Source organism: Phoxinus phoxinus, assembly GCF_949152265.1.
Source record: "Phoxinus phoxinus genome assembly, chromosome: 6".
In the NCBI taxonomy this organism is placed as follows: domain Eukaryota; kingdom Metazoa; phylum Chordata; class Actinopteri; order Cypriniformes; family Leuciscidae; genus Phoxinus; species Phoxinus phoxinus.
This window is the reverse complement of record NC_136881.1, coordinates 23,990,937-24,016,493: the sequence shown is the minus strand read 5'-3', so window position 1 is coordinate 24,016,493 and position 25,557 is coordinate 23,990,937. Positions and strand designations below refer to the sequence as shown.

General features: G+C 38.1%; 2 protein-coding genes across 3 annotated transcripts in view; both read left to right on the top strand.

Annotated features, from left to right (window-relative positions):
• The first annotated feature begins 3,424 nt into the window (after window positions 1-3,424).
• On the top strand, window positions 3,425-10,674 carry cenpk (centromere protein K). The gene is made up of 10 exons (XM_079616447.1): window positions 3,425-3,597; window positions 3,850-3,999; window positions 4,320-4,364; window positions 4,913-4,976; window positions 5,121-5,167; window positions 5,266-5,348; window positions 6,981-7,076; window positions 7,279-7,414; window positions 7,509-7,562; window positions 9,408-10,674. The coding sequence occupies exons 1-10, from the start codon at window positions 3,595-3,597 to the stop codon at window positions 9,561-9,563; spliced, it is 834 nt and encodes a 277-aa protein (XP_079472573.1). The 5' UTR covers window positions 3,425-3,594; the 3' UTR covers window positions 9,564-10,674.
• Window positions 10,675-15,595: 4,921 nt separating this feature from the next.
• rims1b (regulating synaptic membrane exocytosis 1b) overlaps window positions 15,596-25,557 on the top strand; it is an 81,305-nt gene continuing 71,343 nt past the window's right edge. For both annotated transcript variants that reach the window (XM_079616663.1, XM_079616660.1), the window contains exon 1: window positions 15,596-16,068. In XM_079616663.1, the coding sequence (XP_079472789.1) occupies window positions 15,902-16,068 (167 nt within the window). In that variant the 5' untranslated portion in view covers window positions 15,596-15,901. The remainder of the gene's footprint in view (window positions 16,069-25,557) is intronic.

The following is a 25,557-nucleotide window of genomic DNA, read 5'->3' as shown; positions in this document are numbered from 1 at the left end:
CCACCGGCTCAGGAACTGGAACAGACACCACCGGCTCAGGAACTGGAACAGACACCACCGGCTCAGGAACTGGAACAGACACCACCGGCTCAGGAACTGGAACAGACACCACCGGCTCAGGCACTGGAACAGACACCACCGGCTCAGGAACAACAACAGCAACCGGCTCAGGAACAGCAAAATACACCGGCTCAGGAACAGCAACAGACACCGGCTCAGGAACCGGGGCGGCAGGGATGGCAGTTACCTCCGGGCTGGTCTCTGGGTTAGAAACCACCAGACGACCCGATGAAGAGGCTCTTCTCCTTCTCCTCCTCCGTCTCCGGACCACCGAAATCGGAACCACCAGACCCGACTCAGGAACAGCAGACACGGGCTCCGACTCAGGAACAGCAGACACGGGCTCCGACTCAGGAACAGCAGACACGGGCTCCGACTCAGGAACAGCAGACACGGGCTCCGACTCAGGAACAGCAGACACCGGCTCCGACTCAGGAACAGCAGACACCGGCTCCGACTCAGGAACAGCAGACACGGGCTCCGACTCAGGAACAGCAGACACCGGCTCCGACTCAGGAACAGCAGACACGGGCTCCGACTCAGGAACAGCAGACACCGGCTCCGACTCAGGAACAGCAGACACCGGCTCCGACTCAGGAACAGCAGACACCGGCTCCGACTCAGGAACAGCAGACACGGGCTCCGACTCAGGAACAGCAGACACGGGCTCCGACTCAGGAACAGCAGACACGGGCTCCGACTCAGGAACAGCAGACACGGGCTCCGACTCAGGAACAGCAGACACGGGCTCCGACTCAGGAACAGCAGACACTGGCATGTCTAGGATCCGAGCCAGACGCTCCAAATAGTCCATCATTGCCTGGGCGGCCCCACAAATGGTCATCTCTAAATCTGTCTCACACTGGGCAGACGGGACGTGCACGGTCTCTGACTGGGCAGACGGGACACGAACGGTCTCTGACTGGGCAGACGGGACGTGCACGGTCTCTGACTGGGCAGACGGGACACGAACGGTCTCTGACTGGGCAGACGGAACGTGCACGGTCTCTGACTGGGCAGACGGGACGTGAACGGTCTCTGGCTGGGCAGACGGAACACGAACGGTCTCTGACTGGGCAGACGGGACGTGCACGGTCTCTGACTGGGCAGACGGGACACGAACGGTCTCTGACTGGGCAGACGGAACGTGCACGGTCTCTGACTGGGCAGACGGGACACGAACGGTCTCTGACTGGGCAGACGGGACGCGAGTGGTCTCTGACTGGTCAGACGGGACGCGCACGCTCTCTGACTGGGCAGATGGAACGTGCCCGGTCTCTGATTGGGCAGACGGGACACGAACGGTCTCTGACTGGGCAGACGGAACGTGCACAGTCTCTGACTGGGCCGACGGGACGCGAGTGGTCTCTGACTGGTCAGACGGGATGCGCACGGTCTCTGACTGGGCAGACGGGACGCGAGTGGTCTCTGACTGGTCAGACGGGACGTGCACGGTCTCTGACTGGGCCGGCGCAGATCTCCTCCTCCTCCTCCGTCCTCCCCGACGGACGCCTGAAGACTCGAGGCTGGCCGAAACCACCGATGACATCCCAACGCTGGACGGATCCATTGATGAGGAATTACTCTCCAAATTCCTTTGGGCACACATAGATAAATATCTGAATAGGGTCAGTCAGGTCATCTTCGAAACAAAACAAAAAATGCAGAGCATGCATCTATAATTCTTCATTTTTCACACTAATACTTTTTAGGTAAGTATGGAATAATTCTGATAGCTGCATAAGATGTTTTACAGCAATTATAAGGACAATTATTTGGATTGCCAAAACATCCCCTAAATTACTTTACCAGTCTCTAGGAAAAGAGTGACAGCGATTTGCAGCCTGTGTTTTATGATAGCCTCTTTCGTAGCAGGAAAATCTACAGTATCGTTTTTCAAAACTTCTTCTGAAAACTGAAAAAGACATTTTATGATTACATTAAAAAAAACATGTTACAGAGACATAAATCTGCTGTCAGTGAATAACTTCATAATTTAAGGGTAATAGTCTTAACTGAACAATTCATATTAGGTTGAGCACTATCCGCTGTGATCGGAGGCCCGACAATTCCCACGCCAGAAAGTGATGCAGCTGAATGAAACACTCTCTATGTGGTGTGGTGGGGTAGGGGGGTACTTTCCTTGCTTTCTTCAGGCGCCACAGGAAGTCGAGACGTTGATAGGCCATCATCTGTGCATTATGGAGAGGAGATAGCCTACTTTTTATAACATGTTTAAAAACAGTCTGAAAAAATCTGTATCCCACTATAACTTTTGTCAGGAAACAATAACCGTGTCCATATTCACTGCTGTTATTAGACAGTATGTGAATTATTCACAAAATAAAACACTTGATGATAGGCCATCATCTGTAGATTTTTTTGGGGGGAATACATATTTTGTCAGGTCGAAAATACGGTCTGAAAAAATCTGTATCCCACTATAACTTTTGTCAGGAAACAATAAACTTGTCCATATTCACTGCTGTTATTAGACATTATGTGAATTATTCACAAAATAAAACACTTGATGATAGGCCATCATCTGTAGATTTTTTTTGGGGGGATACATATTTTGTCAGGTCGAAAATACGGTCTGAAAAAATCTGTATCCCACTATAACTTTTGTCAGGAAACAATAAACTTGTCCATATTCACTGCTGTTATTAGACATTATGTGAATTATTCACAAAATAAAACACTTGAGGATAGGCCATCATCTGTAGATTTTTTTGGGGGGAATACATATTTTGTCAGGTCGAAAATACGGTCTGAAAAAATCTGTATCCCACTATAACTTTTGTCAGGAAACAATAAACTTGTCCATATTCACTGCTGTTATTAGACATTATGTGAATTATTCACAAAATAAAACACTTGATGATAGGCCATCATCTGTAGATTTTTTTTGGGGGGATACATATTTTGTCAGGTCGAAAATACGGTCTGAAAAAATCTGTATCCCACTATAACTTTTGTCAGGAAACAATAAACTTGTCCATATTCACTGCTGTTATTAGACATTATGTGAATTATTCACAAAATAAAACACTTGATGATAGGCCATCATCTGTAACGTTAGCTACCCTCGCTTTGTGTATTCACAGACATTGTCAATTCATTGCAAATTTAGTCCGATCGTTAGCCTATAGAATAAAAGCAATTATTTTGATAGATGTGCCACGTGATAGCTGTCTTTGCTAAACCTCATTGAAAAAACAACAATAGTAAAACGATAACTTAAATAATTTACGTGTTATAGTTTAATTTACCTTGGTCAAACAAACGGCCCACCTTCACTGCTGAATGCGTGCGCGCTCCCGCGACCGGGGATACACTTTCTTTCAGGGGTAAGTACATTGGCACGACACCTGTATTTGCTCACAAGCAGCGCAGTTGCAAAAGCCTTGAACGTCCACAGCGTATGACGCCAGCGCTACGTCATGACGTTGTTGCTGGCGGTATTTTTGTTTTGGTGGTTTTGTTTAGTGCCAAACTTGGGTGTGTAGAATTCGCTTAAAAGAAAAACGATATATGGTGAGTAGCAGCATGACTGCGCATTTTGGATTTACCACCATGATATCGTCACAACTGTACGAAAGCTTTTTCACTTTACAGAACTGTTCCGCAAAAAGTTATTTGAAATGGTTACGTTACGTTAGCTGCACGGCTAACGTTCACCTTTTGGATGATAAACATTTTTTAATGTCTGGCTGGATGATCTGCGTTTCTCTTTTCTGCTCTTATGTTTGGTGCTTCTTGCTTGTTTGACTTTTATCACATCTGTAGAGCCCAGCACCGTCGAAGCAAACCGAAATGGAGCAGGACAGCCAGTCCTCTTCTCCGTCTTCTTCAGACGCTGGATGTAACGTTAACGTTATGGCTGCAAAAGCTGTGTTGGTAGAGGAGTGCGAGGAGCAGTTTGGAGTGCTACAAAAGGTAACTTAAGTTCATTTGCTATGGGATTGTTTTTAGATCGGTGGTCAGTTAGGGTGAAGTAAGTTATACCAATTCTTTGTTATAATAAAATATACAACTCTTTATGAATCACTAGCTTTTTGTACAGCCTGTGATCACCAGGCGCACAGACCTGGGTGGTGTACATTTTTGTATCATTGAATGTAGACAAAACAAGTTTTATGTTTGTCAGTTTTTTTTGCACCCTTTTATTTAGCCGTTTGTGAATTATATAGACAGCAGCTGCGGAAATTCAGCTGAGATGCAACTGTCTAGTTAACACAAGCACTTATATCTTTCAGCTTCAAAATGAGATAATTTTGGCTGACACAGAGGCTGATGATGAGGTTTGTCTTTCTCCTTTTGGTACTTTTTATTTTAGAAATCAGTTGTGTGCATGTTACTTTTCAGTATATAGGACAGGCTATTGTACAGAATTGGTTCAAAGTCCGAGTTTGAAACGTCTTTCAAAAAAATTTGTATTTTCCCACAAATGTATACAGCAAATTGTATAATATTCATTGGTACACATTTCTAGCAGTTGTGCAGTTAATTCTCATATTTTATTTTCAGAAAGTTTTGGAATATTTTTCCTCTCCCCAAATTTGAAACTACCAAATTATAGTGTTATATTGTCCTTAATAGGTATTTCGTATACTTTATTTTTGACAAAACATCTCATGTTTCGGTTGTGACTGCACATTTTCGGTAGGACTAATGTTTAAGTAGCGACCAAGCTTACTGATATTTTAAATATTATTGTGGGATTTAATAGATACTAGAAGGATCTTAGTAAACTTCTAAGATTTGAATAAATGCTTTTTAAATGTGATTTTTGGTTGTGGTTGCCAAAATATAGTTTATTGATTTTTTGTTTTTTTGTTTTTGTGGGCAGGCAGTGAATCGCCTGATTGCAATCACATCTGAGCTTGAGCAGTGGCAGGAAATGGAACCAAAATGTAAGCTGTTACCTATTGTTTTATGTACTGTTTCAAAATTATATAATATAGGCTAATAAATGCAATATTCAAAACTCTGGTAACCACACTTTTAATTGCACAGTTAATGTGAAGACATTTATTATTATTATTATTATTTTCTAGTGCTGACAACAAATCCTGAAGTCTTAGTAGCTGTTGGAAAAGAAGAGGTATGTAACTTATTACTTTAATAACACTTAATAGGCAGTGAGTGTACCAAAATATAAATGCAGTTACAACTTTCTTTTTACACTCTTTCTCCTCACAGTTGCAAAGACTCAACAGTCAACTTAAAATGGTCCTGTCATACTCGCAATCAAAGTTGGATGCCCAGAAAAAGATTTTGAAAAGGTGCGACACAGTTTTTGTTAAAGAGCCCCAATTATGCTTTTTAATGTTGCTTTGCATGGAGTGTTGCATACCTATTTCTGAAAAACGAGTCGTCAGTAATTCCAGTCTTATTTCATGCACAAATGCCAGCCTATGGTCTTCTTTGGCCACCCGCAAACGCAAATGTCTACTTTGATCCGCCCTTAAACACTAGTTGTAGCTGAGGCCTGGAAGAGTTTGGTTTGTGTCGACATGACGAGAAGATGCTGTTTTCTTCTGCGAAAGCAAATCCACTTTGCATGCACTTCCAAAGGATGAGGACTCGGGCTCGAATTGATACGGTTAAATCAATGCCATCATTACTGTCCGTATCACTGTGTATACATGTGCTGAGGAAGGTTCTTGGAGCTGAAATTCAGATATAGTAATAGATAATTTAGTTTCTGACAAGCGGCAGACCAACAGACTGAGGCATCTGATCAATCAGAGCAGAGTAGGCTCTCGGAAAGGATTTATTTAGAAGGTTTAGGGAGACGTTTCAGGCAATGTGAGAAAAGGGGATGCTGCAATGTAGCGTTGTCAAGAATAAGATACTGAAATTTCTAACTTTGATACGATACCTTGAACAATATCGATTTTTGATATGGGGAATACTGCCATATAGATAGTTTATTATCTGATAATTGTTTGATAATTTGGGTCATTTAGTTGCAATAACTTGCATACAGAACTGGGAGGCTTTGTTTGAATCGTCAAACTAAATTTACAAAAAAGACAAGTAAACAGTTGGTAATAAAATATGACATATAATACAGATTAATGCTTACAATTAAAGTTACAAAAGTTTCTCTTTTTCACTTGTTCTTTGATTAACATGACAGACAGCAGCAGGTATATCAGGCTGCTTTCACTTTAAAAGCTCATGCACAATAGAGTGGTGCAGGTATGATGCCACTTTGTAGGCCAGCCAGCAGTTAGCATCAAACTTGTTCCAAAACAAAAACCCAATAGGATTTTTACACAGGCTTTTGGATTATCGCAAAGAAACAAGCTTTGTGATCAACAAAGGTTTATGATACTTGCATGTTTTGTCCATCAAGATAAATTTCACGGATGAACACCACTTTTATGAATTTTGAAGCCTAAATGCAGTTGCCAGAAGTAAAAAGCTAAAGGTAGGCTATAAACGAACTACACCACGGTCCCAACATTTTCCCAGAACATTTGAGTTAGAATAGTTTATAAGAGCACAATTTATAAGCATAGCGAGGCTGTAAAAGACTCAATTACCTGTTCGGCTTGATGTTTAATCTCCCCAATAGCCTCTGTAGTCCCATTTTTTGTTAGCAAAAAAAATCACGTTTTGGAGTAATACTGATGCATTTAATGTCAGAATAAAAGTGAAAGTGTCTTGAGCTTGTTCACCTCAGACCTTATTTCAGCCATTAAACCAAAATCCATTGACTTATGGAGTTTGTCATTTTAGTACCAAGTATATATATATATATATATATATATATATATATGTATATATGGGTTTTTTCATGGTTTTAGTTTAGTTAACAGTTAAATTAACTTTTAAATAGGACTGAAAAATACATTCATGAATAATATATACAACATGTATAAACTCTAATTAAAAATGTTTTTCAGGGAGCAGACATGGCAAGCTGAGAAGAAAGAAGCATTGAATGCAGTGTCTGAGAAAATCACCAGATTACGACATGAAAATGAGAAATCCGAGCACAGGTTCTTAGTATAATGCTGGGATTAAAAATCACATTATTACATCTGCTTAAAGGGATATTTACCCAAGAATAAAAAAGATACTCACCCCATGCCATTCCAAAATATATATATACACACACTCTTTGTGTTTTTACAATAAATTATAATGTGTTTTACATTAATAATCCAATCCTATTTTTTCCCCCACATCATTTTTTTGCAGTATTTTGCAGGATATGAAGAGAAAAATCAACAATCTAAAGGACTATCATAGCAGTCTGATGGAAATACTGAGCGACATGTTAGCTGAGCACTTCCCACTTCCTGATCCCCTAGGAAACGGCACAAAGAAAAAAAGAGTAGGTGGCATCTTTACACTCTCAATCAGATCAGAGAATATTGGATTTGTATTTTTTGGCTGTTGCATGTAAATATTGGATTTGGATTTTTCAGGCCGCTGCATATGATGCAGAGATTAACCTGATTTCACTGAGTGAGATTATCGAGGTATGTTCGGATACCCATCACAATAAAACATGTTTCTTTTTATATCTTCACATTATGTTTGTAATCTTTTCAAGAATAGAATTTGTTATTGATTTAATAGAATGGAACTGAACTTGTTTCTTGACACAGCATGTTTAAAGATACAGTAAGTGATTTCTGAGAAACACTGTTGATATTTGAAATCAACCCAAACAAACACACCCCTCCCTTCATTGCTCTGCACGCCATGCAAGAGTGGATGTCTCTTTATCATAGCTGAAGTGAAGTAAAATGATGCTTCATGAAAAATAAAGCAAAGATGACAAACGAAAGACAAGAAAGAACAAAAAATGAACCTACAGTGCACCAGAAAACAACTTGTTAGTCGCCAGCAGCATAGCAGCTTAGGGCTGCACAATTAATCAAATTTTAATCACGATATTTTATGTAAAATGCGTCAGCTCCATATTAAAGTTTTTTTTTTTTTTAGCAACTCGCTGTGTAAACCACTGTCTGATCACGTGACTCCATGAGCCAATAATCAGAGTTGTTCCCTGCACCGCGGAGTTTCTAGATGTAGGAACTAGAATGTTTTGCCGGGCTGGACAAAAGCGAAGCGAACTGGATGAGAGAGACCGAGTGTGTCTGCGCGCGAGCAATAGTGCGCGAGAGAGACCGAGTGTGTCTGCGCGCGAGCGATAGTGCGCGAGAGAGACCGAGTGTGTCTGCGCGCGAGCAATAGTGCGCGAGAGAGACCGAGTGTGTCTGCGCGCGAGCGACTTCAAATGACAAGAGACTTTTCAAATAACAATGACTCTGAATTTTATTCACCGACATCGGGATCCCGCTTACATGGCGACTTACCAAATAAATCAATAATTTGACACAAATTATTGATTTAAAAATTAGTTTATTTATTTAAAAACGATTGTATTGCTTTCGTTAAAGAACTAACTTCTGTTATCAAGAAATAACAGACCGCATTCTACATTAGAATTTAACCAAGCCATGTAATAATAGGTAATAATAATTATAACAGAAGATAATATCTCTAGTCTATCCTAATATTTATTATAAATACAATGTATATAAAATATAAATACAATATAAAATAAAAAATAAAAAAAATATTTTTATTTATTCTTTAAGGAGATGCACTGAATTTTGGTGAATAAGAGGACCTGTTTTATTTTGATGCACATATTTGTATATTAGCAGGAAATGTAGCACAATATAGATGTGAAAGCAGTTATAATTAGCCTATGTGACAATAACATTTGTTTAGGTTCAAATCAACAAATAATCGTGATAATTAATCGTGATCTCAATATTGATCAAAATAATCGTGATTATCATTTTGGCCATAATCGTGCAGCCCTATAGCAGCTCCAGACAAAATATGAAAAAACGATCCGGTTAATATAGCTAACATTACTACATATCTTGGTTCTGTGAAACATAGCAAAACCACTGTTACTCGCATATGGAGCAGAAACAACAACCTCTGCGTCTGTTTTCAGGGCTTCCCGCTTAGGTCTCTCTAGTGCTGGAAAGCTTTTCTAATATTAACGCGGGTCCTAAAGCTCTTGCCTGATCATAACCCTTCTTTTCCCAGTGATATTCCTCTGACCTTCTCTCTTTTGAGTCTTTCAGCCATCTCTTTTTCAACAGTATTTCTTTAAATCTCCCTCTCTCTTCCCTCATCATGAGTGTAAACGCCCCCTACTTCTGATTGCCTGCACGCTTGTTATGCTGCTCGGTCCGATCCACTTTCAACAGTGTTTCTCAGAAATCACTTTGTGCACCTTTAATTTACTAACCCTCTTTTTTTTAACACATTTAATCATACACATTTATTTATTACAGAGATTGACCAATAAAACATTAGAAACTCCACATGACCCTTATGTGGCTACTGATGACACTTTCTGGCCACCGTACACAGAGATGCTTCTTCGCAATGGTATTGCAATACGACATCCAGAAGATTGCAATAAAATCCGTCTGGAAATGTTTTTTTAAATCTTAAGTGCACTAAACTGAATATAATTTAAAAATGTAGTTGTAGTGTAGTTAAAATGTAGTTGTCTGTAGTTAACTGTAAATGTCTATTTTTACTTTGAAAAAATTATAGTATCACATTGCAATTGATTTGTTTTGGAAGTACATGTCGAGTCCAACACTTAGAATACATGTTTCTCCTCTATAGTTGTGTTGGTGTTTTGTTTTACTTTGTATATACTGTACATACATTTGTCAAACTGTCAAAAATGATTACTTAATTAAAACCACCCTAAACATTCCCTTTGACTTTTAGTTGTCTCCAGTGCTGTTTCAAGATGTCAGTTTTGGACATTTTCATGGTTTGTAAACAAAACAACTTTTTGGGTCACTGAAAAATCTCCACTATTAGTTGTTTAACATGTTGTCTGTAGCCTTTTAAAAAAAAATTGGTAATTGTGTGAAATCAGAAATTGGCTTTCAAAAATACACACCTTCCAACAAAAAGGTTTCAGTTAATGTGGTTATATCATGATGTATTATTAAATGTGCAATATTAAAATGAATAACTAATAAGTTCCTGTTTTGTTTTAAAAGTTCTCAATTTGTTAATAGTGCAGCAGTGTTTAGTTGATGTTTATTGGATTATTTCATTGTTGTGTGCGTTTGCCATATGTTGTCTTTATGTGTGTAATACTGTTCTCTGTATCTGTTCATATATTGACCACCGTTTCTGGAGAGGCTGTATTTAAGTCATTGAGGGATCTTAGCTTACACTGTCTGTGTTAATATCAGTACAGTTTACAGTAATATACAGATTTTAATAATTCAGGCTGTTTTTATTATATGATTATATTATATGAGATTATATGCTTTAATGACAGAAACTGGACTACAGTTCACAAAACACCATCCCATAATGCTCATAACATTGTTATTGTATTTTTACAGTTATGTCTTGGTAACAGCTGGCACTGCTGCTGGTTTTGGAAAATTAAAATGAACAATCAAAAGTATTGTTTACACTTAGAAATATTACATAGAGCCAAAAATAGCTTTGTGACAACTAGCCCAAGGGCATTTTCCTATGTAATGCCGTGTCCTTACAACAGAGGGCGCGAGGGCGCTACTTTTTCCACTGTCGGTCTGTTGCCCTTTACCTGTTGACAGGTAAGGTACATTAAACCAGTTCAGTACCTGTAGTCGTTCAGAAGTACACTTAAGCGTATGTAAATGTTGCACTTATACAATGTTAATTTTGCTACTCGGATACAACATTACATTGGGCAGTAAAGTATACCGAGCTACTTCAGCCTACTTGTGGTTTAAGCGAATTCGCATTGCTCACAAGTGTGGGATAGTGTGAATGTTTAGCCTACCTGAGTACTAAACTTGACAAGTAAGAATATAAGCTTATTTGGTCAGACCACTTATCTGACTCCCGAAAGATAAACAATCACGATAATTATTTTGAGCATGCGCGAGACAGTTCTCGAGACTATCTCGACTGGCTGGCACCCGACATTCATCGCTTTACAGTTTCTGCAAGTTAACACACAAACTATGGCAAGCCGTTTTAGCATTAAATACTCCTTCCCGTACTAGTCATAAATCAGTTTTGACTAGTCATAATTCCAGTTCCAGATATCTCTTCTGCAATTTTGACTCGTCGTAATTGCAATTAAGATATCTACAATGTGATTGTGACTAGTCGTAATATGCATTGAAGATATCTACAATGTTAATTTGACTAGTCGTAATATACATTACAGATATCTACAATGCTTTTATGACTAGTCATATTCTTCCATTGACTTCAATTGGAAAATATTTTCAGATATCTACAAATGAGTTTTGACTAGTGGAAATTCTAATTAAAGATATCTCCAATTTGATTATGACTAGACAAAACCCAGTTAGAGATATCTCAAATTATAATTGCACTAGTGGCAATTAAATTAGAGATATCTCTAATTAAGTTTTGCCTAGTCAAAACTCCAGTTCAAGATATCTCTAACTGGGTTTTGTCTAGTCATAATCAAATTGGAGATATCTTTAATTCATCGTTTTTTAAGATATCCAAAAATACATATGTAGATATCTTTAAATAATTTATTACTAGTCAAATTACAGTTGTAGATATCTTGAACTGGAGTTTTGACTAGGCAAAACTTAATTAGAGATATCTTGAATTGGAACTCGTCCTAATCAAAACTCATTTAAAGATATCTTCAATTTAATTGTAGATATCTCAGTCTGCTTTTTGACTAGGAGGATCTTTCTTTGGAGATATCTGCATTCAGCTTTGTGACTAGGAAGAATGTCAGTGTAGATATCTTGAATGAACATTCTGACTAGTCGAAATTATTTTATAGATATCTTAATTGTGTACTCAAACCACCCCTTTGCTAAGCCCCGCCTTTTCTAACCATTTTGTCTTCGAGGAGCGAGGAGTAGGAGGAGTTCGAGGAGTATTCAATACTGAATCGATACCATGGGGAAAAAACTAAAACAGTAAAAGTAATTGAAAAATATGACAGAACTTACAAATCATTGTTTTATAAATTAATTAAAAAAAAAAAAAACTCTGTTCCTGCCCTGCTTTTTGACCATTCCTTCCCCTTTATAAAATAACTGATTACATGCCAGTGTCCTTACAAAGATGTTTGCAACATTGACATTATTATCAATCATGTTAACATTTGCTAACCTTTCACAATTCTGAACAGGTTTGGGACGACCAAAATCTTATTTCATGAAACGAGTTATTTAATTATTTATTTAATGTAATTTTATAATTACAATATAGGCCTAGATATTTAATTTAATTTAATCTTTGCTATTAAAAATAAGCAAAAAAGCAAATTACAAACAAAATGACAAATACTATAAGAGACAAATAAAATAAACAGTGCCTAATTTCTTTCTACTGTAGCTGAACAAATAAAGTCTTCACTCAATAAATTAACTATAGACTGATTCTTAATAAATGGATACATTTATTCAGTCAAGCATTGTGTGATTGTCTATTGCTAGGGAGGAGCGGAGGAACTCTGGGCGGTGCTGAGGACATGTAGTTCCACGTCACGCAACAGGGGATTCGACTAGGAGCAAGTGCAATTCAGATATCTTCAAATATAATTGTGACTAGTCGTAATCGAATTAGAGATATCTCTAATTACCTTTGCAGATAGACGACGCGTCTTTTAAAAATAGCAATGACATCATTGCAGATATCTTAAATGGAGTTTTGACTAGTCAAATATATTTTACAGATATCTCAAATCGGATTTCTTACTAGTGCAATTATAATTGCAGATATCTCTAATTGTCATTCTGACTAGGCGAATTATAATTATCACTCGTCAAAATACAATTGTTACTAGCTTTAAATATATTTATAGATAGTCAGGACAAAGGTTTAAATGCTAAAACGGCTTGCCATACGGCAAAATGGAGACACAACACGACGGTTACCAGTTTACCACACTGGTCACACTTTATTAAATAATAATTAATTAAGAAACTTTACATAAATCATGAATTCATATATATTCACTTAGCTAGAAGTATGATATAATGTGCTTGTTAATGTTTACTAATGAACTTATTAATCATTACACAATGATTAACAGATTAATGTTAAATAAAATTGCTTACAAATTATAAAACTTTCAATTCCTATGATCAAGTACTACTTGAATATATGCAAATGTCATTCAGCTTCAGTGTAATTTATTACCTAATGCACTTTTTTTCCCATTTACAAATGTACAATAGCAAAAAAGTTGTTTGGTAGTGAGTGATTCAAACCAATATGACTGGGCTATATATTAGGTGTCTTTATGTACTTAAATTATCAAAATAATAATAATTAATAATAATTGTTAGTTAATGATAAACACTCTGCTATTGAGGTGTGATATGGTAAGGACATGTTTGGTGGGATGTGTAGGTTTAAGGGTTGGTTAAGAGGCCAATGGTGTACAGGGTTCAAATTGATTATTTGAACCCTGTACCCCCCCCCCCCCCCCCAATAAATAAATTAATAAATAATAAAAATAATAATAATAATAAAACCCAAAATAAAACAATAAAACAAAAACATGAATTAACACTAAAATTAATAAATGATTTGAAATATGTGTAAAAAGGGAATCCAGGTCATTTTGGGAAACTTTTGCCGTTGAGATGACTGCCCATAAAGGTACTAAATGATTAGTAAACTTTTATAAATATTTAATGGTTTCAACTTTAGATTGGGTACTGTACTACAAAAACATGAACAAATTATTAATAAATGATTTGTGAAAATGTGTAAATAGTAGAAGTCTGCATACACACCACAACAAACAAAGATCAAATGAACTCACGGACTGTGGTTATGAGTTTGTGAATAATAAGTTAACACGAATAGTGTGACGTGGTAAAAATTACTTGATTTAACTATTTTTTTTTTCATTATGTAACATTTAATAAGTTTATTAGTAGCTTAAACATTAACAAGCACATTATCTCATATTTATATCTATGTGAATATATATTAACCAATGATCTGTTAAGCATTATGTAATGTTTGTTAATGGTTTCTTAAAATATGTCAGTGCCATTGTTTTGTCTCAAGATGGACAACAAATTTTTTTTTTCTAAGGCACGTTTATGAAAGCTATGTAAATGTCCTAATTGAACCAAGGCTTATCCTGGCTTAATCTAAACCCTGCTGTGAAACCAGGCTTGGTGTTCTAATCTAGGCTGGTTCTAATTATTCTCAATTATTCAAATTGCTGCATCATGTTCAGTTACCACATCACGTGAAAGTCAATGCCATGCATGTGCTATCAATGATGTCAAAGGCATTGTCTTGCTGTTTTTAAATCTGAGTGCATGTGAAGAACATTCCGCTGCTTTGGCAGTCTTTTGGAGCTTGACGTGGGAACTATGAACTGTCTTTATTTACAAGGTTAATTTTAAATAAATAGGGGGACATTATGGAAGATGGCCACCTTAAGAACAGTTTGCATTCATGTCAAAGCTCCAATATATTTGGAAATGAGAGAACGTACATTGAGGCATCGTGTAATATTTTATTTGCTAATTTAGTTGTTATAGCACAACATTGGAAATCATGAAAAGGGCCATATTGCACCACATGGGACAAGAAATCAGCCGAGATACAAACATTCGTAGAAATGTACTAATGTAGCTGAAAGTGTTTTGTGTCACACACATACACGCACAAAATAAACTTTTCAAGTCTGGAGAAATGTGCTATTATAACTTTGTGGACTGAATTCATAGCGGAACAAGTTTATCCACATCGTGTATCGCTGTCCATGGTTCTGAAAAAAAAAAACGTTCCTGTTGCACTTGCATGTACCCTAATCATCAACATTCATCGAATTAATTAATCATATTAATTTGATTATTGTTGTATTTTTTCTCTGTGGATTGTTTACTTGCTATTGTTTCATCTCTGCCCATGCATTTAAAAAAAAAAATCACATAATAGCCTATAGTTTTCTTTTAAGATGTCTTTTGATTTATGTTATGTGCACATTATACTTTTGCGGATAATTTTATTTCAGACATCCCTCAGTCAGACAAAACTGTCGAATTGATTGTATTTAAGTGGTCCGCGGGAGCGATTCTAAAAATAGCCTGGCAAGAGTGTGCACCTATTACCGTACTACTGCCAGATAGGCTCCTAAAAATACTGAGATGCGAACGTACTTGTGAAGGTGCGTGGTCGAGCAAAAACACGACACACCGATATGAAAAAAGAAACGGGAATGTATAACTTTTATATACAAATGTTTTTTTTTTGTGCCAATTCCACAAACGAGTAAGCGTTGAAGATAGTGGTATACGCGGCCGCGGATCTGTATTTCCATTGACTTTTCTCTCTGAGAGAGAGAGAGAGAGAGAGAGAGAGAGAGAGAGAGAGAGAGAGAGAGAGAGAGAGAGAGAGAGAGAGAGAGATCAGTGGGCGAGAGACGGACTCCGCCTTTGCCATCGTCCAATACCGAGCCCCCGGTTCAGTGAAGGGGGAAATCACAGATCTGCTAGCTAATGCCGGAGTCCCTCTGTTTGCGTCGTCTACGGGCGTAGAGATGATGGGCTTCCCGTAACTGGAGGTGGAGGAGAGAGGCGGGGGTGGGGGTAGCGATAAAAGAGGAGGGGTGGGTTGAAAAAAAAAAACACGAAGAGAAACAAAAGCACAGTTGTGGGTGCCTGAAACCATGCAAGATTTGCACTGTTCTCAAAGAACGCTGCTCTATCCGTGGACCATGTCGTGAGGTGTGGCTCCAGCGCTCGGGATACTGCCAATAGATAGCCTACGCCTGGGAGCAGGGCAAAAGATGTCCGCCTCGGTAGGGCCCCAAAGCGGCCCTCGCCCACCCACCGTGCCGGCTCCCATGCCTGATATGCCGGACTTGAGTCACCTCACAGAGGAGGAAAGGGAAGTCATCATGGCAGTGATGGTTCGGCAAAGGGAAGAAGAGGAGAAGGAACAAGTCATGCTAAAGTAAGTGCTGGACGATTTCCTTTGTGTAGCCTATCCACCCACAGACGTTTTTGACACTTTCAGTGTTAATTTGAAGCTCAGCTTCATGACCTTTCACTAGTCCGTCATAGTAACGTGTGATTGTGATTCCCTAAAAGCGTAAGTGATTTCGCAGCTCAAGAACGCGCTAGGTCTAAATATCCTGGATAAAAGCGTCGGGTTGCAATGGCCTCTGTATAGGAAGCGGGAGTTAATGCAACAGATGAACTTGGGATAGATTGGTTTTAACAGTCGTTGTAGTGTGTGAGTAGAAATTAGCTAGATTTGAGGTCAGGCGAGTTACAGGTGCACCACGGAGAGCAGTCGGAGAGATGGGGCGTGACAGAGAGCGAGGATGAATCATACTTCGCAACTGCTGCGAGCCACCCCACTCCACCCGATGCACCTCCGGGGGCAACACAAGGTGCTCTTCGCCCTCAAGCAGTCGCCCAAACACTATTTTATATGGTAGGCTATAACACACAGCGAATGTTATCTTAGAGAAAGGCTAAGATAGAACGAGGCTTGCGTAGAAAGAAAGCACGTCTAATGTGATACACGTTAAACGTCAGGAAGCTAAAACGTCTGTTTTGTGTCTACTGTCAATATATTCAAATATATCCACTATCTGGACTAGAAATACAGCCTTTCGCAGCTTTACACCCGGGGTGTGGTTCGTGATTGGCTCGCGATTATTTCGCCTGGCTCAGTCGATGCATGTGAGGACGACTTGACTACAAAAAAATATTCATTTTTAAAATATAACTGGAAGTGGCGACTGTCTGGCGCTTTTCGTGTGTTTCGAGATTATATCTAAAATACAATTTCCTCATGTGATCATCTCCCTCTCCTCGGCATGGATGATTTGGAGAAGCTGACGTAAAGCGTTAGTTATGGCTCTGACTGACTGAGTTGCGTTTCGCGTATTCCCTTAGCCTACAGTTACTCTTTCAGACGGAAATGACGTGATAGAAAATTGAGGCGAGGTTATGTAATTTTTCCTATGACGACTAATCTGCAACGGAAATGGTAATCTATAGCTTTGATTGAGTCATAGGCGCCACTACATCACGACTCTCCAGCCACTGGAAATGTGTGGCAGTTGTGGTGTACTGTGCCTGTGAAGTGAATGTGCTGAGAGGAGAATCATATTTCAAAATCACCGTTTGTCTCATTATCTGTTTACAACTGCACAACAATGACCTCGTGTTTGTCCATGTATGTCACTCTCTGTAAGGTTCACAGTGTAGTAAAGGCAGACAGATGTAGAAAATATGGAGAGGCCTACAGATTTACCATAATCTTAATCTTACATGAATCATGTGTGCTTTTTGAAAATGGTTTTCCCTACACTTTCAGTATTTCCCCATGATATAAGCAACTGCCATATCAACAACCTACTTTAGTCAGTGAAAATCACAAAAAATGTATTAAATATTAATATAAGTATGCTAAATGGAAAGTTTGTACACTAATGTGTGTTATGAAACAATGTCCCTGCCTTAGGCCTAAATATTAAGGAGAAATATAAACAAATATCAAATAGTCTGTTCATATAGGTGATGTCACCCTTAGGGACTATATTTTATGACATATTATGCATAGAATTCCATTTGCATTCGAATATGCCTACTTACTATTGTATAGGCCTATATAGTATGCAAAAAGCATGATCCCGAAAGAGTACATGTCATAATATACATATTCGAAAAACATTTGGCAAAAAGTACCTGGATGGCGTATACTGCTGAGATATGGAGTGTGCATTTGATTGACACTTTACCATGATGCCATGGGAGAGAAGTGTCAAATGCCGTTAAAGGGACACAACTGACAGATCACATGACAAAGCCAACATGGCAGATTAACTTTTTAGCATTTTTCAAATATAGTTCCTGCTCAGACAGTAGACGATTTCAGACAGCATCACTTATAGTTGACACAGAGCACATGTATTTTCTCAATTAGGCTTAATTCTTACCAATTAAACAAATTGTGCCCATTGATATTTAGAGAAATGTGGCTGTGGTAGCAAATAAGGGATCCTTCCGTAGTCTTTGTGTTATTTTGTATTAAATTGGTTAGGTTGACTTGTATGTGCTAAATGAAAGTTAGTATCAGTATGAGTAGTTTGGCTTATGTTTGTGGTAGTCAGTAGCAGTAGGCCTATTTGATGAAATGCTTGTCTGAGATATGATATTGGTATATTTTTTGATGGGTAACTGTGTTTTATCTCAGTTTTAGCTGAGATCAGGCCAGCTGGGACAGATAAAACCCTGTAATCGAGCTGTTCATACGGTTTAAGGCAGCCTTGAGAACAGGTCAGAGCTAATCATTGAGAAGTGTGTGTGAATGGCACACCTGGTCAGGTCACTGCGTATGTATATACATATTCTAAAAATGTCACGTCACTTTTACCTATAAATACAATTCACTGCAGTTTCCAGCTGAAATGAACACGTGTCCAAAGGTGGACAGTAACACAATACATTTACTTGAGTTTAAGTTGGATGGAGCATTGCTGACTGGCTTAAGGCACCTTGATGGCACAACAATGTAACAATAATAAAACAACGTGTTGACATAAAAAGGGAAATTTACTTTACACGTGAAAGTTGTAAAAACAGATTTTTACAACTTTCACGTGTAAAGGCGCAATATTTTACCAGCAGTATCTATACTTTCACTCAAGTAATGGAGTTGTGTACGTTGTCCCCCTCTGCACTAGTGCCAGTAAAATATCAGCAACTTGTATTTCTTTTCACACAAATTATGATTAGCCTAACACTTATTTTTCTTGTGGTTCCTTGCACACTACTATATTATAACCTTAAAACACAGTGTATGATTTGTTAACATGTATTTTGACGTTTGCATCACCATATGTTTGGCTTTTCTGACGTAGTAAACTTGTTTGGTAGTCATGATCAAAGAGCTCAAAGACTAAGCAAGCTAAAGTGGCATGGTTGCTTCAACAAATTATTTTACGTTTATTTTTGTTTAAAAAAACTATCGGTAAGGTTTTGTGTTGGTGGTATGTTATTTTCAAATGTGAACCGGACATTTAATTTCATAACTGCCGTGATAAATACAACAACCAGCGTAATACAATGTTGCCACATTCACGTTAATGAGTTGCACGTGCAAGTAACAAAATATTATTTTGCAGAAATGTGGGCACAAGGATGATTCTCCAGCGGGTCTGCTTGTGTATTTTTGCTGAATAAAATTAAGTTAAAACTCTGAAAACTCATAGAATCAAGTAAAAATAACTTATTGTGACAAGACCTGTTCCCCCACAGAGCTCCTTCATTGTAGAGCTGTTCTCCCTTGAACACCTTGTCCAGAACAGTGTCTTGTTCATAAACCCTGCATCCAGCTCGCAGTTGTATTGGCTGTGAGTTTGTGGATTCTGCTACATCTAAATGGAGGGAATAAATACATCCCCTGTTCTCAAGAGAAACCAGAAAAAAAGGGTTTAGGATTATTCAAAGGCTATAGGATCTAACTGGCTTTCAGTGGTGAGCTACTATAGATGGGTTTCCTTCCAAACGTCAAACACATCTTTTAAAAGTTTGCAAAAGAAAAAAACAAACAAATGTGAATTAGGTGCGTTTCCATCAAATGGTTCGAGTGGATCATGGTGGTATTGGTAACCTAGTAACCAACAGTAAATAAAACACCATCAGAGGAAACAGCCGATTGGTCACATGGGTTTAATATTCGCTACGTCAGAATTTATTCAGCAAATGTGTTTCCATCTTCCATTATTCACATTAACGCTTTTACACACAAGTGAAACACCACCTCAAGTGAGTATAAAAAACGTTTTTTTTTTGCGAATTAAAAGTGTTTTTTTCTTCTTAAATTTGTCATTTGCATCACTTGTTTCTGATGTTCTCAGAACTTTTTTTTAGTTTGACATTTTTCTAACATTATTTAAATGTTGCTACTTGTTTCAGAATGTTTTGAAAATCCGCATTAACATCCAAACTGGATGTTTTAAACATTCAGAATTTTTTTTCATACAGTAACTAAATTGGAAGGCTAGCAAAACTTTCGTATAAAAATTTTTGTTAGCTGGGCCTTAGGAAAGGCAGCATTGCCTGTCTGAGGATACAAAACCGGCATATTTCAAGCCAATCATTTATAAGATCCCACATAAACAGTAGAAGGAGGATGTTTAATTCACATCATTTTAGAAAAATGTCCTGGTTATAGCCCTCGTTGTTTCTTTTCCAATGTGACTACTAGTGAAAGAGTGGCAGCCATTTTTCCTTCTAGACTTATGAAACTGGTTCAGTTGTTGAGGACAGCCTCTTGCCAGACTGCAATCTCAAAAGAAAAGTCCTTATAAAAAGACAATGTGTCTTACCAAAATCAGTTTGTTGAAAAGATCAGTTTGTTGGATCATCTTTTCTTGTTCCTTTCTTTTTTTTTCTTAGCATATAAGGAAGGTTTCATGGTTTCTGGGAGGAAAAACGTAGGCATTAAATTATGAATTGAAGCTGAAAATAGCTCACACTTGGAAGTCACTGCTGAAATATTTAAAAATTGAGCTTGTCATGGGCTTCTCTAGATGTTCGCGGTCTATTTTTAACCTGTTTATTTTTTACCTTCCCTCATGAATTCTCACTTACATTTAATTGTTTGAGAGCAAGAGTCGGCTTATTGCATTATAAGTCAGTTTGCTTTGAGATGTGAAGAGGTTCATCTGCTCTTTTAACACTAAAACTGCTCTGACTAAGCACTGAATTGACTGGTTAATAATTGCAACAACCGGTTAGTAGCCATTCCATGTTTGCACATACTGTAGGTGTTAAGATCATTTGACCTCCTTTGAGACACATAGTTAGTGGATGATTGATCATGATTCAGTACTGTTATCAGCTGTAGTTCACGGTCTTGAGGTGCCTTGTAGCCAATTAGCTATCATGAAATTCTGGGAATATGCCTATAAAAAACAGGGCATTCTCTTACATGATGTAAAAATAGTAAAAGTGTCTGAGGAAAAGGGGAGAGAAAAGTTGCTTTTTTAGCACTCAACAACATGAAAGTTTAATGAACAAGAATTCTCCATGGGTTGCCCGGGAATAGTGTGTGTGTGTGTGTGTGTGTGTCTGACCAGTCAGAGAATTCCCCAGTTTACCACAGCAATGCTCACCAATACAATCACAAATGGCATCACATCAATGCATCAGTGAAGGTGCATATAGGCCTATACATGGCTATACCTACATGTACACATACTGTACATTTGAAGAATAGCTTTAAAACCACTCAACTCGGAGAACAAAAAAATCAGAAAGGGAAACCGGAAGTCTTGTCAGTGAATATCGAAAAATAAAGGTAGAGAGAGTGAGTGAGAAAGAGAGAGAAGAGAGTAGTCATAGAGTCCATTACAAAAGGCACTAAAGGCACTTTTAGCAGTCTATAAATACATACAACTTTCCAACAGCAAAAGACATGATAAAGTATGCTGCCATTATATTAATTCCAGGCTTTTTTTTTAAAGGAATCATACATGCAACATAATTATTTCTTATATGAGATGACTGGATATAGCTGACTTTTATCATCACAAATTGCTGCCAACTGAGACAGTTTCAGAGGTAGTTCATGGATTATCCTATTTTGCATCACATTTATATTAGTTACTATAAAGTTTGTACATTTTCTAAAGAGAATGTGAGAGTTGCTTTGCCATTTTCCAAGTTGTTTACTATACAGGCATTATATTTTTCTGAAACTTGCGCCCACATATAATGCTTTATGATATATAATAACTTTATAATAATAATGTAGTATAAAAGTTTGAAAATTATAGCATATAGTTTATGCTGTTTGCCATGTGATTAATAGAACAGTCTTTGATAAAGTGGCAGATAATGGGAGTAAATGAGCAAGAGAAGAAAGTGGGAGCAATTTTTCAGCAGCTCTGCAAAGTACACATAGTTTGTTACTGTACTTAGAGGTGAATTATGTAAGAATTTCTATGTTAAAATACATTCTTTTGACACATACATTCTAATACATTCTATTGTTCATTGACGGCTATTATTAGTATGCAATTTATGAGTTTATCTCCACCAAAAGTGTAAACATTGAGCACCCCAGGGCAGGCACCATTAAAACAGTAAGAGGGGTTACTCAGATCTGTCAGTATCTTTCCAGCTCAACCAATAGACTTAATTGTCACAAGTCATCTCCATTTGATTTTTGTTTGGAGAAGAGGATTCCCTACGTCCTTTGATTCTGCCTGAATCCGAATCGCCTTCATCAGACCCGTTGGCCCCTCCCAGCCTCCCTCTCCCACCTCCTCTCCAAACTGTTACAATGGATTTAATGTGTTCTGTCAGTCCCTGTGTTTCCCTTCAGTGTCCTCCTCTCCAGTTCTCAGCAGCCATTCTTGCAATCCAGTCATCGTTGTCTCCCATCAGCCCCTCTGTGGCTATACCTCGGGACTGCTGTGAGCCACCTCCTCCTGGGCACTGTTGGGGAGGGTTTACTTTAAATATGCAGAAGATGCTCTAAAAAGCACATGAGCTAAAGAACAGAACAGTGAGCAGTTTACAAACAAGCTCGAGACAAACAAGGGACTCATGAACAACAACATAAACACAAGTCATGGATCATCCATATGATGAAACAATGTTAAGAATCAATCAAGTGTAAACTATTAAACTGAGTCAACTATTATTTTCTCTTTTTAATTAATAGCATTAAGTAGATTCTGCAAGGTTTATGTAAATTTCTGACAAATTGTGCAAGTCAATTCTTACATATCCTCAATCAGGCACAGTGTGCGATTATATATAACATTTATTTTACTTTTGATACTTTGGTAGATTTAATATCAGTTACTTGTTTCTCATGAGCTACTTTATCTTTTACTTAAAGGTAGGGTAGGTCAGAATTGTCTAAAAAAACTTTTATTCAAATTTGTTTAAACTGTCTTTATATACCAATGCATAATTAAAATGCAAGTACTCTGAAATAGAGAGTATAATAAACTGAGTGACTCTAGTGTATTTAATCTTCAATAAACACAGCTCATTAATTCCATTCAGTCCCACCTAAAAACGGGTGCGCGAGTGCGCGCACGTGGGCAGAGCCAATAATAGCGGCGGTAGTCATGGCGACAGAGAGTGACAGTCGCGCAAGCCAATCACTTGTTTCGTCCCGAATGGAATTAATGAGCTGTGTTTTTTGAAGATTAAATACACTATAGTCACTCAATTTTTATACTCTCTTTTTCAAAGTACTTACATTTTAATTATGTATTGGTATATAAAGACAGTTTAAGCCAATTTGAATGTAGCCTATATTTTTTATTTTATATTAATATTTACTTAAAGGGATACTTCACCGATTAGCATTAAGCTTTGTATCAGTCGAAACCTGTAGTATTTTCGAATGACCGTGCTTCCCTCCCTCATGTCCTCCTGAGACGAGAGATTTATGTATTGTGCGTCTGGAAAAAAAACTCAGATAATGCAAAAATCTTCATTTAGCGCCATCGGAGGCTTTTTTGGTTAGAGGCTAGAGACTACAGCCAGTAGTAGTAGCTAGTTCCGCATGTTTTCAACCCACCCATAGAGGGTGGGATCTCACTCACAGAATGACAGACTCTTGCACTGTGGAGAAAGCTGAGTAGTAGGCTAACCACGATGGCTGAAGCTAGTTTTGAAGTTAATATGGCAGAAGGGGATTTTGAAGATCTGGTGCGCGAATCCGATGCTCGTTGCAACCTGTACTAGCCGAGCCGCAATACAGCGAGGAACAGTTGCGGATGATGGATGAACAAGAGGCGTGGCTTGGGAGTGGCCTTGTAGGGCAGCGAAGCAAGTGCATTCTGGAAGTTGTTGTCTTTCAACTAGCAAAAATACATTTTCTAGCTTTTCTCAGTCTAGAAGGCAGCAACTTCTAAAACAATTTCACATTTCTACTACATAAATTACCCAATTTAAATACACATTCATCTTTTCAGCTGTGAATATCCCTTTAAATATGACAATTGGGTACTTTATACAACATTGTTTTCTGTAACCATTGCCCATGGTGACTTCAGCTTCTCCTTCATTATGACTACTTTTATCTATTGCTTCCTCTCTTTTGATGGATAAGAATAGATTTTAACTTATGAGCTGATTGAACGATCGATACTTGTCTTTCTTTCCGCTCCTCTGTATCTAGTTTCAAATGGATGTATAGTGGTGGGTGGAAATATAGATTTGACTTTTATGAATGAACTTCTCTGATATTTATACACAGTTATAATGAATTTCACAACATGTAAATGTCTGCAGTGCATACTTTTAACCATGCTATATTGGAAGAAACATTCTTTTTTTTAGTTTTGTGTAATACTGATCATTCTACAAATTGAATTTTCCATCTTTAAACTCATTGAAAGCGTAAATGGGTAGGAAGTCCTCTTGGGGTTGAGTCATGTTTGTGTGGCTATTTTTCTGTGTGTATGTGGGCTCTGAGTGCTGATCCAACTGGACACTTTCAATTAATTTGTGAAAAATAGAGGGGGAAAAAAGAGACACCAAGGCGAGGCGGCAGCCGGGAATCAGCCAGCGAGACGGAAATAGTCCTTTTTCTCGGCTCTCCTCCCTTTTCCGCCCTGTCCTTCTTCTCTCTCCCTCTCCCTATCTCTTCATCCAACTGTCCATCCTTCATTGCCGTCTTGCTCACACCTACCCTTCTGATGTAATCGACGGGTGATAATTACTAGCCAGGCCATGTCTGATATAAAAAGAGAGAGAGAGAGAGAGAGAGAGAGAGAGAGAGAGAGATATTCTGATGTCTGAGGGGCATTTTAAGGCTATGCATGGGTCTTGAAAACTAGAGCAATGAGGAGCTGTACGGAGTATACAGATAGTGGGGATTTTCCTTATTCAGACATATACAGTTTCCTCAGCCTTTGTCTTTTAATTCAATATCACACAAACAAGTGATCATTTTCACACTAGGTAGTTTGACAATGTTTTTAATATTGTGTAAGTTATATTTTAGACATCTGAGACTTAACACATTATTTGCATGCCTGAATTAATCTGTTTTTGATGTCATTTGAGTATTGAGTGAGTATCTCAGAGAGCCACTTGTTTTGTTCTTGAATGAATTTGTGGCAGAATTCAGAAAAACTACTCTTACTTTTATTTTTTTTACAGAAATAGTGAGAGTAGTATGCTTCCGTGTTAATTCAGTCTTTGGTTTTGAATGATGTGTTTCAGTGAATGATTCATTGACTCACTCTCAACAGTCATTTGTTTTGTTCCTGAATGAGTCTGTGGAGTTAATGATTCAATTACTCACTCATAAAGAGTGGTGTAGCAATATAACCTGCAAAAAGTATCAGTGATATATCCCCACCATTAATGCAGAGGGGTGCGTTTTCCGTACAGCGATGTAATTCTCTGCTTAACTACCATAGTACGATGCGTCGTTGAAGAAATCTAC

Excerpts from the sequence above, each read along its gene's own strand:
- cenpk (XM_079616447.1), top strand. Across the intron at positions 4,977-5,120 it reads GCAGGAAATGGAACCAAAAT|TGCTGACAACAAATCCTGAA; the intron begins GTAAGCTGTTAC and ends ATTATTTTCTAG. Across the intron at positions 5,168-5,265 it reads TAGCTGTTGGAAAAGAAGAG|TTGCAAAGACTCAACAGTCA; the intron begins GTATGTAACTTA and ends TTCTCCTCACAG.